Source organism: Oreochromis aureus, linkage group 23, assembly GCF_013358895.1.
Source record: "Oreochromis aureus strain Israel breed Guangdong linkage group 23, ZZ_aureus, whole genome shotgun sequence".
Taxonomy (NCBI): Eukaryota; Metazoa; Chordata; class Actinopteri; order Cichliformes; family Cichlidae; genus Oreochromis; species Oreochromis aureus.
Genome location: NC_052963.1, coordinates 5,340,370 through 5,359,543, shown reverse-complemented (window position 1 = coordinate 5,359,543; position 19,174 = coordinate 5,340,370). Strand labels below are relative to the sequence as shown.

At 40.2% G+C, this 19,174-nt stretch overlaps 2 protein-coding genes and 1 long non-coding RNA gene across 3 annotated transcripts; 1 reads left to right on the top strand and 2 right to left on the bottom strand.

Moving 5' to 3' along the window:
• Positions 1 to 3,688: 3,688 nt before the first annotated feature.
• Positions 3,689 to 4,678, bottom strand: LOC116320994 (2-oxoglutarate receptor 1-like). The gene has a single exon (XM_031740736.1). It carries the CDS (start codon positions 4,676 to 4,678, stop codon positions 3,689 to 3,691), a length of 990 nt encoding a protein of 329 aa, XP_031596596.1.
• A 3,085-nt stretch (positions 4,679 to 7,763) lies between these two features.
• LOC116320997 (kelch-like protein 41b) lies at positions 7,764 to 15,665 on the bottom strand. The gene is made up of 6 exons (XM_031740738.2): positions 14,443 to 15,665; positions 13,108 to 13,265; positions 12,702 to 12,809; positions 10,524 to 10,709; positions 8,279 to 8,425; positions 7,764 to 8,176 (listed from the first exon to the last, which is right to left on the bottom strand). Exons 1-6 carry the CDS (start codon positions 15,553 to 15,555, stop codon positions 8,065 to 8,067), a joined length of 1,824 nt encoding a protein of 607 aa, XP_031596598.1. The 5' UTR covers positions 15,556 to 15,665; the 3' UTR covers positions 7,764 to 8,064.
• LOC120436073 lies at positions 8,321 to 18,464 on the top strand. Its single transcript, XR_005610102.1, has 4 exons — positions 8,321 to 8,451; positions 12,475 to 12,620; positions 12,732 to 12,827; positions 18,197 to 18,464. It is a non-coding gene; the product is annotated as an uncharacterized LOC120436073 (long non-coding RNA).
• Positions 18,465 to 19,174: the final 710 nt, after the last annotated feature.

Sequence of the window (19,174 nt, the reverse complement as noted above, 5' to 3'; positions counted from 1 at the left end):
CTGAAGTTCCATTTACACTGCAGTAGCTCATATAGCAAAATTGGTATGGCCCAGATCTGGCCCACACAATGTGCTTACACATGGCCCACATCTGGTTTGCCAGATGTGGCCCACACATGGGCGAGCACAAGGCCAGTGGTCCTGTGCTGGCCCATGTGTGGATTACCTCTGGCAAACCTGATCTGGGCCACCAAAGGGGCGTCATTCTTTGCGGTATGTGGGCCATGTGTAAGTTGTGTGCAGCCACGGGCCAGTCGTAGACACACTGCTGGCCCTGTGCTGGCCCAGATATCAGCCTAATGTGTACCTTAATCAAACCATGTAATAACAACATGTGCCGGAACATAATAGTGCAAAAGTAACATGACAAAACTGTTCACACAGTGAATGGACTAATTCTTATATAACGCTTTTCTGCTCTCCTGGATTACTCAAAGTGTTCTATACAACATGCCACATTCATCCAATCACACACACTTTCTCTTCATTGAGCACTTCCTAACTGCATTCATACACATTCACGACATGCAGACTGGAGGAGCCAGGGATCGAACCACTAACCTTCTAATCAGTAGGTGAGCTGCTCTACCTCCTGAGCTACAGCCATCCACTGGCAAAAAAGAGTAAACCTCACTGGGTTTTGGATAAAGTGTACACTCACAAACCTGTCAAACCTGCATTTGAAGTATTGGCTACCATAGCAGTATAGTATTGCAACATGGCATTTGGGTCTTCTAACTAAAACAGGAAAATGGGAACATAAATAGTGCCATCATTGCCAGGCCTGGCCCACATCTGGTTCACCTACACCCTGCCATGATATCAGTCAGTCAGAAGTGCCAGCTTGATGCCAGATCCGGGCCAGACCTGTTTTCTATGGGCCTGGGCCAAATACACCAAACCACGATTGAGCCAGATGTGGCATGCCATCACATAGACAGGTCCATCTATGCCAGGCCTGGCCCATATCTGGATGACATACGTCTTATCGTGCCGGAAGTCAGCCAGCAGTGTCGGCTGGATACCAGATCCGGGCCAGACCTGTCTGCTATGCTCCATGCAGGTGTTTTGTCCATGAGAAGGCAAATAAGGATGAGGAGAAGATCAGTCAGGAGGCAGAAAAGGAAATGCCATAGACAAAAATAGCCTCTTTGTTCCCAGCTGTAGCCTCAATTCTACTTGCACAGCTTGTAGGAGAGCAAAACAAAACAAAAAACATGTTAGTGATGCAGGGTTTTTTTCCACATAAAAAAAAAAAAAAAAAAAAAAAAGACTGATGGCTTCCTTAACATTTACAACAAATTATATCACGAAATTTAGGCTTTGATTGTAAATGTAATCTCAGATATAAACCAGGAAAGGGCACAACAGCAGAACAACACACTGTATCCAGGAAGAAGCAGCAATAGGCAAATGATGTAAAAGCTTCTGTTGAGGATGTCTTTGGGTTGACAGTATGAATTTGTTCCTGGACTTCTGGGTGATTATTTGTGTGTTCTCACAAATTTTGTGCTTTGGTTTGACTTAGTATTATTGGCCTCTTTGAAGGGCCCAACACTTTGGCTCTTGCTCTTTGAGCATTTAGGCTTGAGGAATGAGAAAATGTGCAGCCTGTCTTGTTAGCTCATGGGAAAGGTGAACGCATCTGCACAGAGAACTCTGCTAAGTGCTCACATATCTCAGAGTCTTTCACAGATCACTGACTGGAGGAGGTGTTGTCGGGCTATATAATCATTTTATGGCACTGTTGGGGAAATGCAACAAAGCAGGATGACTAATGCAGTGTTTTTAGGGTCAGCAATTAAAACATTTCTGACCATTTCCAATGTGACGCAAAGAGAAACCTCAAAGAAAAAAGTGGTAGAGGTAGATGGTGGAGGTGAATTAAAACAGGTGACAATTTGCTGATTCTAAATTATATTTGATGACTCCTGTTAGAAAAAGTTCACACACTGAATACATTTATTTATTTTGTTTAGTTTTTTATTTAAATGTTGCTTATCTTGTCCAAAACCATTATTGCTCACATTATTCATACTAAGACCTTCAACAGCCACATCAAGCACTGTACATGAAATTTATATTTCCTGTTAGTTTCACTAGATTTGGATATAAAGATTGCTGTCTTTTAATGTGCTTTAAATAACAAAGTAGCATGTTGTGAATCACAAGTTTAACAAAATGGTAATCCATCCAACTTTAAATAGGTTTTTAGTCAATTTAGTCAAATGAACCAAAGCCTTTGGTGCCTATGGGGAAAAAATCAGATTCAGCATTCCAGTATAATAAAATATGCTCAATGCAACATGATACATTTGACAACATAATATTTTAAGATTATTTAACCAGACAATGCCAGGCTAAAACGACTCAGCTAGTTACAACTCCTTTTTGAATTTTAGCATGTTGTTATAGTAGATGTTTTAAAATGTATAAAATAGTTGTAACAGCATGCTTGTAAAAGGTGCACATATCTATCTATCATGTTGCCCATCAATTTTTGACATATTCTGGAACTTTAAGGTGAGATCTAGCAGTTCTCTGTATTCAGCCACCACTGTGGCATTCCGTCGGGGTAAGCAAGGCAGGCAGTGCTTGCCTTATGAAATCTAAAAATAGACACCAATGGAAAACAATGTGAGCAAGTCTCATAGTATCTCAATGTTCTGTCCTAGAAGCTGCCCTCATTGTATCTTGTGGCTTATTTTTCAACCGATTGCTCATAGGGGGTCGTCTGATTAGCTGAAAGAATCCGATTAAAATTAGCATGTCAGGGGTTCAGGCATTCTGTTAGGAAATCTGAATCACAAACAAAAGAGTTTAGAAATACAAGCTTTCTTCAAAGGTCCATAGCAACACAGTAAATATTTTTGGGGCTTCAAACAAAGGAATCCATTGTAAGTCAGGTAAATATACTCAGGCGACTTCCAGTCAGAGAAAGAAAAACTGTAGACAAAGGTCTTAACTATTGAGTCATTAATACATTGAGTCATTATTATTTTCACTTCTGGGTTGCTGCACACTTTCCCAAGACGAACCTACGGTAAAGACTACACAAGTCACAGAGCTACTGAAGAAAGAAAGTTAGGTGCTGTCAGTTATTGTCATGGTCCTGGGTCATTTTAACCCAGTGTTCTTAGTTTTCCTGTGGTTTTGTATTTTGTTCTTTATGTTCATAGGATTGTTTGGTTTGGTATTTGGATTCCCCCTGTGTCCTTGCTTATATTGTGGTGTTTGTTCTGGTACCGTGTTCCCATCCCTTGTGTTCTGTGTTCTCCTCATCCTCTCGTGTATTCATTCTTGTTCTCTGCCTCTCTCTGTGCTCATCTCTGTGTACTCTGTGTTGTGTTTAAGGTCCACATCTTAGTGTCAGTATTTTCAATTTCGTGTCCTCCCCGCTCTGTCATAAGTAATTGTCCTCAGCTGTGTTCCCCGTGTGTTCCCACTTCCCTCATTACCTTCCGTGTATTTATGTCAGAGTATCCCTTTGTTCCGTGTTGCGTCGTCCCTCTAGGTTGTGTGCATTCCCTCGTGTCTTCCCAGTGCCTCAGCTTTAGTTTCTCCCAGTATAGTTTTGTATGACTTCTTATGTTCCTATTAATAAAGACCTGCCTTTTGAGTTATCCCCGCGTGTCTTGAGCCGTGCATTTGGGTCCTCTCTCGCCTTCACACAGCCGCCCCTTGACAGTTATGTAGCAGACTTGTCCCTGCTTGCCTCGCTGATGACGGCCAGGTGGAACAATGACCTTGTTTTGGTCAGGCAGCGTTCCCAGTGGAAAGCATTGAGAAAGGCCCTCCTAAATGCATCACCTGAAAGAGTGTAGAGCACCAAGTTGAAAAAAGTGTTAAATCCAGCCAGAGGCCTGGAGATGATATACGCTGCATGCACGATGTTCTCTGCCGGACAAGTCGTGTTATGATATCTCGATTCTATCCGCAACACACGCAGGACGTGATATGGCAGAAAACATACAACAAACACCACCAGGATCAGTACAGTCACACGCCGTGCTCGCATCCGACAGAGACTTGTTGTATGTGGTCCTTTTGCCAGCTGTTTTACTATCCCAGTGTAACACATAAACACCACCACAAGGGGAAGTAGGAATCCAAACGCAGTAAGTAGCCAGCTGTACAACCGCACAGTAGCGACGGGTTCAGTACTTGCAAAGTCTATGCACTTCTTGTTATCATTCACTGATATCATGCTCAACATGGGTGTTATTTCAGCAGCAGAGATGATCCAAACAGCTGAGCAGGCAATTATACCCCAGCGCTTCTGCTGTACCTGTGCTGCACTCAGTGGTTTAATCACCACTACATAACGAAAAACTGCCAGACATGTTAGAAAGAGGATGCTCCCATAAAGGTTCAAATGAAACCCAACGCGCACGACACGGCACATGAATTCGCAGAGAGGCCACTTGTCCCATCTGCTATAGTAGTAGACCAGGAACGGCAGGCTGAGGACATAGAGGAGATCGGTCACCGCCAGGTTGACCAAGATGATGCTGCTGCTCTTCCAGGGACGAAGCTTTGTCAAGTAAATGCTGATGGATGTTACATTTCCAACCAAGCCCACAATGAAGATGAGACTGTAAGCCACAGGCAGGTAGTAGCGTTTCATCAGTTCATCCAAATCGGTACAGTTGGAATTGTTGGAATGGTTGATCGCCATAGTTCAGTCCTATTGAGAATGAGAAATGATTTTAATAACCACACTGAAAACTAAAAAAAATCCCCCCCAAATAGAGTGTCCTCTGCATTGATGAAAATGTAACTGAAGTTATTTAAAAGGAACTGGGGAGACACAATGCAGCAAAATTAGCAGTCTTATAAATTAATTCATTTTTAATTATTCAAAATTATTAATATTACAAGAAGGGCTGGTTAGAGTTTGCAAACAGACTTCCTATATGGCAAATATTCACATTTAATTTTAGTGATGTTTTTCGTATAGCTGCTATTTCTGATCACTAAAATTTGGAAATCACACCGTGAGAAACATGGGAATGAACAGAACATGATTAGTGCAGACCTTAACATTAAAACAAACAGAAATATTAATATATTAAATATAATTGGCACAGATGTGCTGAACAAATGCCTTTTCTTTAACAACACCTCTATTCTTGTGTGCTGTATTCATGGCGTATATGTTTTCTGAGCAATACAATAGGCAACACGCAAATCATTCCATTTCCCCCCAGCTGTCAGATCACAGCAAGCAGCAATTACTGCTCGTGGAAGGAAGGCGAGAGCAGGACAAGCAAAGAAACAAACAATCAAGCAAAGTCAGTGGGAAAGAAGCAAGCAAAAATTATTCTTTGTCAACAGTCTGATTTCTGAAAGCCTCTCAGTATATGACAGTGCCCATGGCATCCTGTAATGCTGTCAGTACGATCTGTTCTCATTATGGATGTCAGGGGATGTGTGAGGTGTCACTTACACATCATGAACACTTGGTTTTCATAAGGCAGGAACTTGCACTCATTAAAATGATTACATTTTGAAAAAAAGTACAAACTGTAAATGATTATTTCAGTGTTACATCTCAGCATAAACGTAACATTCGATTATATAAAAGGTATTTACTCACTTCTACTGCCAGTATCCTCACCAGTATGCACTTCAGTCCTTTAGCATCTCATCTCTATTTTCACGTCCATCCCACAGTCACACCCTCTTTTATTCTTTCCTTTCACCTTTCACTGTTTCACACCACAAGTGGGAAAGTCCAGAATATTTTTACTTAAAGTCCCGTGTTGCGTGCTTCAACTTCAGCTATGTGAAGTGCATACTTCCTGGTATCACGCTTAAGCTGATAAAGCTCAAGGGTCAATTTGTCTATGTAGCTAAGGTTTCAGGTGGTGAGGTGAAGGAGTGGAATGTCGGGGATCTAGCAACACAGGAAACAGTCCAGTGTTCGTTTACAAGAATGAACTCAAGACTTTCTATTGAGGTCTTTATTATTTCTTGAAACGAGCATGTGAATACCTCAGCATGGCACTACCGAGCTAAATTTAGCACACGGTTTCTGATTAAAGGAACAAGAAGGTTTAGAAGCAGGAAATGAACACTTAATTATAATAGTGTGTTACCATTTTACTTTAACTTTCTACAAATTTGTTTCAATCAAAGTGTCACACTACAACTTATATGTTGTGAACTGTGCTTCAGTTGTGCACATCTGTAATCAACAAACTGCTGCTCACATAGTAAAATGCAGCATTTTCTAGATGTCAGATATCAGTAACTAGTAATATAATTAGTTCTGTCCAGCAAATGTGACATATTATAAAACACTAATATTACATTTTACAGTGGTTCTGACACTATTTTACTTTTCTAACATGTGTTTTTATTTATTTTACTACTTGGTTTCTTGTGTTCCTTCTTCCTGATGTTGCTACCACTACTTACCTAAGGGTAAAAACAAGAGAAAGGAGCAGCAAAGTGTGAATAAGGACAATTTCCAAAAGCGCAACGGCTGTGTTTTCTGCACTTCTATCCTGAGGCAATTAAAGCATTTTGTTCCTAGTCATCTCAAAGAGCTCACAAGTGCTGTTAGAAATAGACAAGATTTAAAACCAAGTGCATTTGACCTATGCAGCTCCTTCGCTGCCTCAGGACAGGACCTGGACAACTTCCATCTGTCCATTCATCCATTTTTTCCACTTATGAAATTCAGTGACTACTTCACTAGAAAATCCTGAAGGAGAATGTCTGGCCTTCAATTCATACCCTGAAGCTCAATCACACTTGTGTTATGCAGTAGTAAGACGACCTCTGAATGACTCAAAAAAGGACCAAAATTTAAGGGTTTAGAGTGGCCTAGTCAAATTCAGGGCTCAAATCCATTTAAGGTACTTTGGCATGATTTTAAACAGGCTTATAATGTATGAAAACCCTCCAATGTGGTTGAATTAAAACAACTGTGCATAAAAGAATGGGCCAAAATTCCTCTACAGCAATGTGAAAGACTCATTGGCAGTCATTACAAATACCTGGTTGCAGTTTTCATTGCTAAAGGTAGTACCAAACCAGCAATTACTTTTTCACATAAGATTAGGCAGGTCTGGCTACCTGTTTTCTCTTTAATAAATAAAATGTCTATTTAAAAACTGCATTTTGCATTTACTCAGGTTGTCTTTGTGTGTGTGTGTGATCTCAAACATGTAAGTCTGAAAAATAAGCGAAAATTTAAAAAAGAAGAGAAATCAAGAAGTGGGAGGGGGGTACTTTTTCATAGTGTTGTAGTTCAGTACTTATAAATAGGTTGCTTGTCTTTGTTAATTATTCACTTCAGGCATTAATGATTGCAACCGCCTTAACACATCTTCCCACCTCATGTAGTCATCAGCTACAGACCACACTGAAATATTGATTTAAACCTTGTGCAATTTCCTCTTTCTTTTGTGTCAGTCTTTATAATGTAAACATAAAAACATGCACGCTGTTATTTTTCAGTGTGAATATATTTCACTCATTGTTGGGGTAGGCTGCAAAAACGCGCCTACAATTTTCACATTATGTTTGACTGCTGTTATCGCTAGAGCGTGCAGTGTTGACCGCAGTCATGCTTAATATTTGTCCTGTGTTTAAAAGTTATTACTCTGAGTGTCAAGTCTACACCTGACTTACATCAAAGCATAAAGCATCTGCATCTACAAGTATACGTCTTTTTTCCCTTGGCTGCCCTGGACATACTGATGTTCTCTGTAATGTCCCTCACGCACGCACTTAAAAGCAGTAAAAGACGCTGAGGTTTACAAATGTTTATTTTACAAAAGGGAAGCTAGAAATGATTAAACAGTGAATAGAAATCACTCTAAATTGTGACTTCTATTCACTATCGGGATGGCGCAGTCCAGAAGCAAGTGTTTTATTGTAGAGATAAAAATCATCTTAGTTCAGAAAAAAATGAATGTCAAAGTTCAACTTGACGCACAGAAATCTGAGTAGAGAGGATTAGGTGGCCAGGGGGTAGCTCGCTTGAGGAGGAGAGGGTGACAGAAGGTGTTGATGATGGGGATGTGTAAGAAAGAAAAAAACTGCCTCTGTCTACAGTTTAGGCATCTTTGCAGCATTGAGGCGCATAGAAACACAGGAGGATCCAGCAGCATAGCGCATCTCCCTCAGCATGCCGCTCCACTGCTTCTTGTCTTCCTCATACCTAACAAGAGCGAGAATTGGGTCATTTTTCTCAAATGAGCAAAGTAGCAATATAAAAAATAAAAGCCTGTAAATCTGGGCCCCATAACTTAATAAGACTTACTGCCAGACATCAGTGACCTCTGTGGGAGTCACCTCTTTGTTCTCCATCTGAACCATAGCAAAGCCACCCACAGCGTAAAGGGAGCCACCATTGCTCACTAGGTTGACAGAGCTTCTCTCCTGAGGAAACTCTGTGAAGGGCTCCCACCTGAGGAGACACAACATTAGGAGAAGGTAGGAAATAAGTCTAAGCTATCCCTGTTGTTGTAGTTTGTAGCGCAGTCATTTTTTCCAGTTTCAGTATTTCTCTTTTCTTTTGGCAGAGAACTGAAATGTAGTTTATCAAAGCCAAATGAGTGCAACAGTATTTTTTTTTAAATGAAAAAATTCTGTTGGTTATAAACAAGTAAATTAACCAGTCCTGTTACTTAAATGTATTTATATTTTGCACTTAATTGCAGAAATTTTAATGTCAGAGTTTAAACTAGCTAGCTTAAATACTATTAACCTGAGCCAACAGGCTCCAGTTAGCTATAGCAACTACAGTGCAAAAGCAAGTCTAAATCAACCTGATAGAGGTTACTGCTGCAAATAAATAAACCACACTAAGATAAATCTATAAATGTTTTATTAGTACTGATGCTCCTTTTAATCCTATCCAGATAGTGCACTAGCTAGAGCAGATAAATCTCACTGAGGAGCCAGCTAGCTAAAATTGTTAGAGAAAGGTTTGACTCAATGAGCATGAGGAACCAGTGAGCTCTGTGAGCCTTCTAGCTATCTTGGGGGGTGTGGGATGAGTTTAAATGTGACATGTAATAAAACCACAACATTATTAAAAAAAAATCACATCATGAAATAAAAATTGCTTTGGAAAAAAATGGTTTAAAAAGGATTCTTTGCTCTAAAAATGTATTTCTCTTATTATTTCCCAATATGTTGATTTAATATGTTTATATTGCTGTGTTTTGGACAGTACTGGTCACTTAGTGACACCTTGAAACCAGGTACCAGGTTGCATCCCCTATTGCATTCAGAACTGCTTTAATCTGTGCTTTTGTGGTACAGATCAAATCAAAGAACAAATCAAAGAACTGGAAACATTCCTCAGTGTCCATTTTCACATGATAGCATCACATAGTTGCTTCAGGATGTATGCTACACATCCATGACACAAACATCCTGTTCTACCACATCCCAAAGGTGCTCTGGTCATCTGGTCATCTGGCATTTTGGGCCAATGGATTGAAAGGCTGCTGCCGTGCAAGCACTGAGGGGGGCCCCATTGGTTCATTTTTATTACTGACACTGCATTGCCCAATTGAATCTCTTAAATGCAATCAACCCCTCTCCTCCCCTCCCTTCTCTGTTCGCTGGTGCAGCTTGTGGAAGAAGTTTAGTGTGGAAGAAGTGAGTAAAAGGTGGAGCTGAAAAGCTGAGAGAAAACAATAAAAAGAAACTAAAAATAGATGCAGCAAAATTAACAACATATTTGTTGTCGGCGCTGCTGCACCGTGAAGATGAAACTCACCCGATGTACTGTACATCGTGTAATTCATAGATCCTAATTCATAGGATCTACTATATATTGTACAGTAGGATTGTATTGTATAGTAGGATCTACTGTACAATATAAAGCACCTTGAGGCGACTGTTGTTGTGATTTGGCGCCATATAAATAAAAATGAATTTAATTGAATTGAACATGATAAGAAGATAGATGGAGGGACAACTGTACCTGATGAGAACCTGTTTCAATATCTATAATCAAACAAAACATAAAAAAATGCATAATATGTGTATGCCTGACAGATATACATATTCTTTAAAAAAAAATTTAATAAGGAAATCATGGCTGGTCGCCTGGACCAAAAATGCCAGGGCTGATTTTTTTGTCCCAGTCCAGCCCTGTCCACTGGCGTAAGATCTTGTGACTGGTGACTTGAGCAGTCTGTCTATCTCTGAACTCTAACATGAAAAAGAGGGCTGCTGCTCACTGGATACTTTTTCAGAACATTCTCGGGAAACCCTAGAGATGGTAGTGTGGGAAAACTTCAGTAGAAAATTTCTGTCGTCTCTAAAATCCCTAGACCATGCCTTGCTCCCTTAAATGACCCTTCTTCTCCATTCCGATGCTCAGTTTGAACTTGAGCAGACTGCCTTGACCAGGCCTACGTGATACACTGAGTTGCTGCCATGCGATTAGCTCATTAGATAAATGCATTAGCAACCTGCTGAATAGTGTACCTAATAAAGTGACCAGTGAGTGTTCTCATTTAAAAGGAAAGTTGCAAACATATTCATACTTGTTCGTTGCAAAGTCATAGGCTTCACACGAGGCAGTGAGGCCTTCCTCGTTGACTCCACCAACCACTATGATCTTGCCATTGTGGACAACTGCTCCAAACATGGCTCTGGGTGTCTTCATGGCTGCCTGCTCCCTCCACTCTGACTGTTTGTGGTTATACACAAACATCTTGTTGAGGGCTTTGCTGTAAAGATGATGGAAAGAATACAGCTGTGGGACTTTCAGAATTAAAAGCTGTCAAACATTTTTGTTCATTTTTGGTGTTGACTTGGTGATGTCACCACCATAAATAGATGCAATTAATGGGTGCTTTAAGCATCTTTTTTGTACAAATACACAGCTCCAAAATGATGATAATTTAAATCAATTGCTCGTGTTTGTTTACCCACAAAGACATTTAATCTTAAAGCCAATGTTTAAATGATTGATCATAAAAATGTAACCTCATGTCTTCATTAAATTTTTTTTTTTACTAATTGGACTAATGGACTCGCAGTGTGTTTCAGCATGAAGCCTTCATTAAAAAAATCCATGATTTCTCTATTTGAAAGGGCACAGCCTCTAAACACCAATCAACAGGAACACATTTGAAGAAAGGAAAGCTTCACATGGATAAAGAACAGAACAGGAGTGAGTAAATGGATTAAAAAGAAACTTAAGAAGGAAAAAAGAAGAAATTCTACAAGAAAAGAAAAGAGAAATGACACAAAAAGCAGTTAGTAAACATAATCTATATAACATACAAAAGTGTCCTGAGAGGGGCGCTTAAAGACATAGGGACAAAATTAGTAAAGGTTTACAAACCTTTACTAATTGCATTGTTTTTTAACAGTCAATGTTAGGTTAACATTCATTGTTACTTAATCAAAAGACTGAAAGTCTGAACAGTGATTCCATTTTCCTCCTAATTAAACATTTGCAGTGTCAGTTTTGGAAACAGTATCGTTAAACGTTGTTAAATGGGCAAACGAAGTAGCTAGACCAAAAAGTATCCTTATGCGGCTACAAAACTTGGATTTACCTTTAATTTGGACAATTTTACAAGAAATACCCAGTGAAACCCAAACATTGTTGTAGGGTTAGGGTCGAGGCGACTGTTGAGGCGCTAAATAAATAGAACAAAACTGAACTTAATTGAATATTTTATTTATTATCTGTTTTATATTTATTTAGTAATCTATGTATGTACCAATCATAAATGACTGTGTATCTCACTGGGTCAACTGACAATCTACTTTTTTTTAAAGATCTGAATTTAAAATTTAAAGTTGTAACTTAAAACTGTAACTTTAGTTACAACAAGCTGTTGGGTGTAGAGAAAAGTGCTGGGTTGAATGGGCTAATGTAGTATGTTCTAGAAAAGTGCCATTTATTTACCCTTACCTCTTTCTCTTATTTCTGGTGATACCCTTCACCCCCCCCCCCCCTCAGTCCTAGCTAAATTAAGCCAGGTCAAGCACACCTCTTTACATTTGATAATTAGCAGCTTGTTTTACTGACAGCTGAAATCAAGAGTTGACTGCATGTCTTATTACAGCTTTAAAGCTGAAGGTTTAGACCTTCATTTTCTTGTAAAGAGTGTGTCCCTTCCCAACTCTGGCTTCTATCTCAGGCATAGAGAGAGAGAAAAAAATACCATACGCTGGCTGTAACAAGAGATGCACAGGGCTGGTATTTTCCATGATTGCAGCATATTAGATTACACACTCACATTTGTTCAACTATCTCTGTGGGGACACCCATTGACTTAAAGCACTCACAATAAACACCCTTATCTTAAATATCACGACAGAATACAAAACCCATACTAATCTTTATCCTAAGACTAGGATAATCAGTGAGTGTGGTGGAGGTGTGATCCCTGGCTCAGCTGCAGGGGAGGGGTGGTGCCAGGGAGGTTGGAGGGACAGGTGGTTGTCATTGTGCTGACAAGGATTTCCCTTTTTCAGTGATGTTGGAGACCAGAGGGGGAGGGATGTGCAGCTGACTGGAAGTTGTCTGCCATGTGTGCCGAGCCGGGAAAAGTATTACTGTGTGCCTGATAAAAAGCTCAAACCGAACGGAAACGCAGTGTGTTGGGTCGGAATTCTTTACAGTGAGCATTCAGATTAAAGTTTCCCCTCTAAAGTATAAGAACAAGAAACATTCACAAACATACAAAAGGTCCTTTACTCACTTGTCATCCGTCTTTCCTCCAATGCTATAGACCAGCCCTTTGTGGGAGACAACTGCATGGCCGTGGATCTTCAGAGGAAGCTTTTTGGTCTCGCTCCACCTCATCTTCCTGAAGAATGTGACAATTGTAAGCAACTGAAATCATTAAGTGGTATTTTCTTCCCTTGAATTCATTGCTTCTAATTTGTTTGGGATTAAAAATAAAAAATAGTTATATATGTGAGTAATGTCAATAACTTAAATGGCCCACAAATGAACGCAAGAAATAAAAAACTGCCATTAAATTGCTAAAAAAAAACACACAAAAAAAACAGCCAGAGCCGATCGACAACTTCAGATTTACCATAATTAATTAATTAAATTCAACACCAGAAAATCCTTAGTTAAAACAAAGAAATACCACTGACTCAGTATCATAGCACATCACGCTATCCAGTGATTCATTGGACTGGAGGTCTTTTCCAGCCACAGCAAACAGCAGGTTCTCGCTCTCTCCGATGTTAAAGAGACATCTTGGAGAAGGCATTGGGGGCAGTGCGATCCAGTCTGAGCTGAACGGATCCAACTATGGAGGAGGAAAAAACCAAAACTATAACACACAAGAGTGGAGAAAGCATACTTTTAGCACCCATAGCTCTTTGTCTTTTTCACCTCATGAATCTGCTTGTTATGCTCCATGATATCCGCATATTGATTATGCTGTAAGATACAGCAGTTCAAGGCCTCTATCACATTCTTAATTGTGTATATTGCTTAGACCTGATGGATAATGTATGATGATGTAATGATGTAATTCATCTTTTATTGGAAAGAGAATTCAGATAGTTGCAGATACTGCAACTATTTTGCAGCCTTTTTTGTTATCACATGCTAAAAAAATAACTTTCACTTATATTTTCCCTCTAGTTTATTTGTAGTTTGAATAAGGAATTAAAATAAAATCCACAAGATGGTTTAGGTTAACTGATACTACTGTTTCTTTTATTTGAAATTTGAAAACTAGTGCTAGACTACCTAGCATTTAACTTTTAAAAGTTTCACAACCACCATAACATCTAAAGCTAACTATGTAACACAATATAACCCAGTGACACCGAATCAGATTTATACTGTATTTCTAATTGATATTGATATAAACATTTAATTAAAAAAAAGCAGACTTTTTCCCTGCCTTTAACTTTTATGCTAAACTAACCAAAATCTTTCGTGATAGCTAGTTTATATAATATCTCAGTCTAAGCTAACCATCTCCTGCCTTGAGCTTTGTATTTAATGACTATTCAACAGTGTTAACAAACATAAATGTTTCATAAAGACAGCATCTTTCTAAAATCTGGACTCAAAGAGATATACTATGCTGTAGTAAAACCTTCCAATTTCTTTGGTTTGTATAGAAGACACCAACTTGTCTGTAAACATTCACCAGCTTCTTGATACTTGCAAAAATGAGACTGTTTGCTGTTTTCAAAGTGACTTAGCTTCTGGATGAGGAACAAATTTTTCTTCACATAGTGAATATCCTCAGTTTCTGTCTATGTCACACTTTTTCAAGTTTCGCTACCTCTTAGTAATTAGGTAGCTTTGGTACAATACCCTCTTTTTGAGCGATTTCAGCCTGCAGCAGCCAGCAACCTCCTGCAACGACTCATGACCAGTCAGGAAATATACATTTTTCCTTACCAAATAGGAGATGGCCTACTAGAGAGAAATGATAATGTCAAATGAAAGGAAAACCTCCTCACCAAATATACATAACATTGCAGAGGAACATCCTTGTTTTCCTCGTCGACAAAGAGTCCTCCAATGATGTATAGCTGGTTCTTCTTTGTCACCAGGCTAACGTGGTTACGTGGCACCTGCTCGGACATGGCTGCCAGGAAGCACTCGTTCTCACTGACGTCATATCCCACTGCTGCCGTGTCATTGATCATCAGGATGAAGTCACGAGCATACATGCCGTGTCTGCGATTGTCATTCAGGAATCCAGGGAATGGACTGTCCTCCTCTTCACCTCCTTCCTTGCTGGCCCCCTCCTCTCCCTCATTCTTCTTGGGTTTCTCTGGCAGTTTGCCCTTGAAAGCATCCCTGATGACCTGAATCATCTTCTGAAGCTCTGGATCAGCTTTGATAATCTCTTCAGTCTCCACTCTCTCTTTGAAGTATTTCTCTGGCAGGAGGCGGAACCGGATACAGTTGAAAGCATCCTTCAGGACCTTGAGGCGTTTCTCCCTGTCATGGCGGACCCAGGCCATGACGGCTTCAAAAACCAGTTCCTCTCTATCAACATTCAACGAGTCTCCACCAATAATGGCAAACAGTTCATGGGCAGCGAGTTTTAGGAACTCGTCTTCCTTATAAAGGAGTTCAAAGCGGTCAGCAATGTAGTTGCGTGCAGTGATGGCGAGCCTGGGACAGCTGAGCACCAGGCCCATCCTAAAGATGGCCAAGCAGTTACCCAAGGACAGCTTCTTCTGAAGGTAGTTTACACACACTGTGAAGACAGAAGGGATCTGGAACCTGTTTGCCACAGCAATTATATCCTGAACGTTGTCATCGGTGAGATCAATTTCAGCTGAGTAGAGGTACTGAATAATCATGTCCAGGATGGAAGGGTTAACATCCTCAAGGACCACCTCTTTGGTGTTCTCCACCTCCTTCCCATCTTCAGTAAAGAATATTTCCCTGAAGTAAGGGCTGCAGGCAGCCATGATCAGCCGATGGCAGGGAAAGCTACGATCGCCTACTTTCAGGTGACAGTCCACAAACTTGTTCTCATTCAAAAGCTCTTTCAGGCCGTCCTGGAGCAGGGTGCTCTGAAACAGGCGCAGCTCCTCCTTGATGGCGTTGGGGTCCATGGTGTCAGAAGGTAAACAGTAGGAGAACAAAGGAGTTGGTGGAGAGAGGAAAGAGACAGTGGCCACAGGTCCTCTTGGCAGTCAGTGCTGGCTGGAAAGGCAGAGCAAAGAAAAGGGTCCCTGTGTGAAGACCCTGCAATTTAATCCCATCCCACTCTAAATATAGTTCCCTCTGCCCCCCTGAATAGTTCAGCTTCTGTGGAATTTAACTGGGCCAAATCACAGTGCACCACAGGCCAGGGTTGAGCAGCTGCTGCCATAGACTGAAAGAAGCAACTGGCTGCTCTGTCTGGAGATATGCCACCATGATTCAGCTCCCAGAGTGTCACAGGGTAGGTAACAGTGGAGACAATGTGGTCACATCCTACAAATAGCTTTCCTTAAGCTGGAGTCTTAGGAGATATTTACAGCAATCACTGTCATATTCAAAATTAGTGCACCCTCTTGAAGTTGGACATATTGTTCACTGGCTTATTGAGTTTATTTCCATTTCCATTTTCAGATGATTATAGCCACTGATGTGCTTTTGTACTGAAACATACTCCAGTTTCCATTGCTTCGCATTACATTATTGACGTTATATTTTGTAGATAATATAAAGTCAGTTTTAAATTGTGGCATATCTGAACCTAGGACCAAAAGATTCCCCCAACGTTATGATACCATCCTTCTTAAGTTCTTGTTTTATCATAGTAAAAAAGTAGCCTGAATCATCAACCGATGATAATACAAGAAAAGCCAACAAAACAATTCATCATCAAAGCTGAACTCAGAAACCAACAAATTATGGGTGGTTTTTTTGGGGCTTATGAAATGAGATAGTGAAGAGTGCAAAGAAATACAAAATACTCACACAAGAACTTTCAGGTGGTCTTCGTTCCAAATGAACACCACCTGTGTGTAACTGTGAGTAGGTTTTTCTGTTTGATGTATTTTAACATTATAGTATAGCATCAAGTCTTGGTAGCCGGGGATCGGACCGCCAGGGCCTCCACTCCTGGCCACCGCCCGACCCCTATGGTGCCTCCTGTGGGTGGTGGGCCTGCAGGAAGATGTGTCCATGTCCCTTTTTCAGGCTATGCCCAGCAAACAGCACAAATGGGCTTCCTCCGAAGGGTGGCTGGGAAGTTCAGCCATCTGGGAGGGTCTCAAAGTAAGCTTTGAGCTGAAAGCTTTGAAAGCTGCTCATCCACATTGAAAGGAGCCAGTTGAGGTGGTTTGGGCATCTGACGAGGATGCCTCCTGGGCGCCTCCTGGGTGAGGTGTTCCGGGCATGTCCCACCGGGAAGAGGCCCCGGGGCAGACCCAGGACGTGCTGGAGAGATTATATACCTCTTGGTGTTCCCCCAGACAAGCTGGAGGAGGTAGCTGAGGAGAGGGAGGTCTGGGCTTCTCTACTCAGGCTGCTGCACCCGCGACCCGGCCCCGGATAAGCGGAAGAAGATGGATGGATGGAGATAGCATCAACAATCCACTTTAACTGACAATATTAACATTTATATTTATGCTAATATCTGAGCTGCAAGTCAAACAGAAAAATATTGACGAGAAATGAAAAGAAATGAAATTCAAAATCAATTCATGGAAATCAAATGCTAATGGATTACAGCAGACTGATACTCCACCACAAATGGGCCATTTGTAAGGTGTGTTTGTGCACTTTACAGAGAACACAAAAAATTCAGGATAATAATAAGCTATTGTGGCAAGTTCTTGTAAATTAGAATAGAATAGAATAGAATAGAATAGAATAGAATAGAATTCAACTTTATTGTCATTGCACATGTCACAAGTACAAGGCAACAAAATGCAGTTTGCATCCATCCAGAAGTGCTTTAGCCATGATATAGATATATTACAAAATATATATTAGCAATAATATAGATAAATTACAAAAATGGGTCTCTTATAGGTATGAGGGTACAAAAATGGGTCTTTAATGGGTATGTTACAATGTACACGGTATGAAGGTATGTTATGAATATGCTATAACTATAAGTATGTACAGGCTGTAGTGGTGTACAAGCTATGAACAGGATATAAATATAAAAGCTGTACAGAAATATGAACTATGCAAGTTATAAACAGTTGTAAACAGTTGTAGAATTAAAATTATCGTATTGTACAGAATGATTGTTTATACAGAATTATACAGTAGTGCAGTTAAGATATCCACCCATGTGGATAATTTCTAAAGAGGCTATATAAAGTGCTAGTGGTTGTGAGTGGTGGTTCAGTCCATGTTATTATTGTGTGTATGAGGGTACAGTTGGCCATTTGTTTGTTTTTGTCCGTTGTGTGTGTGTTCAGTTATAGGTGGTTGTGTGTGTGTGTGTGTGTGTGTGTGTGTGTGTGTGTGTGTGTGTGTGTGTGTTCAGTCCATCGTTGCCATTGATGAGGCCAATCACCGTGGTTACTCACATGAGCAGGAATCTATTGATATGAGTGAATTTTGCATGATGACAGCAAAAATTGTCCCTAGAAGAACTTCTTTCCACCAATCAGCATTATTCAGCACTTTCCTTGTTGGCTGTTGGTTTGTGTCAGCATGTGTGTGTGGTACTCCGCTATTGAACCTTTTAAAACACTCTTCCATTCACCAAGATGATTTTAAAATGAAAACATTTATTTGATTTCCTAGGTCTTAAAATGGATGGATGGTCACACCGCAGAAGTTACTACAAGATGTTAAAATGCCAATTAAAAAAGGTAATTACTGGTGTTTGAATCAATATGAGTCTTATTCCTGTTGCCTGATAAAGTGAGGAGTGTGTAGAGTTAGGTAACATTTCTCCCGTGGGCAGTGCTAAAGATAGATCAGACTATGCCACTCTTCAAGGAGTGTCTAATGTAATTTAAGGAGAAGGATAGAGCTGACTCTGCCACTTCCCTAAAGCCACAGGAGGTTAATTATGCAAACTTACACCGTATTGAAATCGCATTTAAGTAGCCATTTGTCCAGGGTATTAAGGGACTGTATAAAAATTACTGTTGGGGAAAGTGGATCAAAATTAAATTATATTTTACTCTGACTGGCCCCTTATTCTCCTTGGGTGCTTACTTGTTTTATAAAAGATGGAGTTGTTTCGGTTGGTCACCCACCACCCAGTCTTTGTAACCTGGCACACAAAGCATGCCCAGGTTGGAGACATGAGTGTACTGGCATTTCAATATATAACAGATTACAGAGAGGAGAATGTTGCAACAGCTTGGAAAGATGAAAAACCCTTAGCAATCACTTAGAAGAAGTTTAAACAGGAAGCTATTTATATTTGGTACCAGTGCCAATGCAGAGAATTTTTCCCTATGATCACGTATCGTCAGAAGAACATTGCCCAGAGTCTGGCGTTTTTCAACACAAATATAATGGTTACAGGGCTGTGGTAATATCACAAACAAAGTTTTACCCTTTTCAAATGAGGCATCCCAATTGTAGAGTGGATTTGACTGTGAAACCAAGGGACATCACCCACTCTTGGTACATTACCTGATTTATTCTCCTTTCTGACCAATGCTGACCACTATTTACAAAAATAATTTCATGTTGTATTCAATATGACCTAACATAATTGATGAAGCTCATGAAGTCATCATGAAAATAGTCACAGAGTGTTCCGTC

What these genes read in the sequence shown, in the direction of transcription:
- LOC116320997 (XM_031740738.2), bottom strand. Translation starts at nt 15,555, where the DNA reads ATGGACCCCAACGCCATCAAGGAGGAGCTGCGCCTGTTTCAGAGCACC. An exon ending in TGCAATGTTATGTATATTTG is followed by an intron (nt 13,266 to 14,442) that starts GTGAGGAGGTTT and finishes CCTCCTCCATAG; the next exon opens with TTGGATCCGTTCAGCTCAGA. An exon ending in GGAGGAAAGACGGATGACAA is followed by an intron (nt 10,710 to 12,701) that starts GTGAGTAAAGGA and finishes TCATCTTTACAG; the next exon opens with CAAAGCCCTCAACAAGATGT.
- LOC116320994 (XM_031740736.1), bottom strand. Translation starts at nt 4,678, where the DNA reads ATGGCGATCAACCATTCCAACAATTCCAACTGTACCGATTTGGATGAA.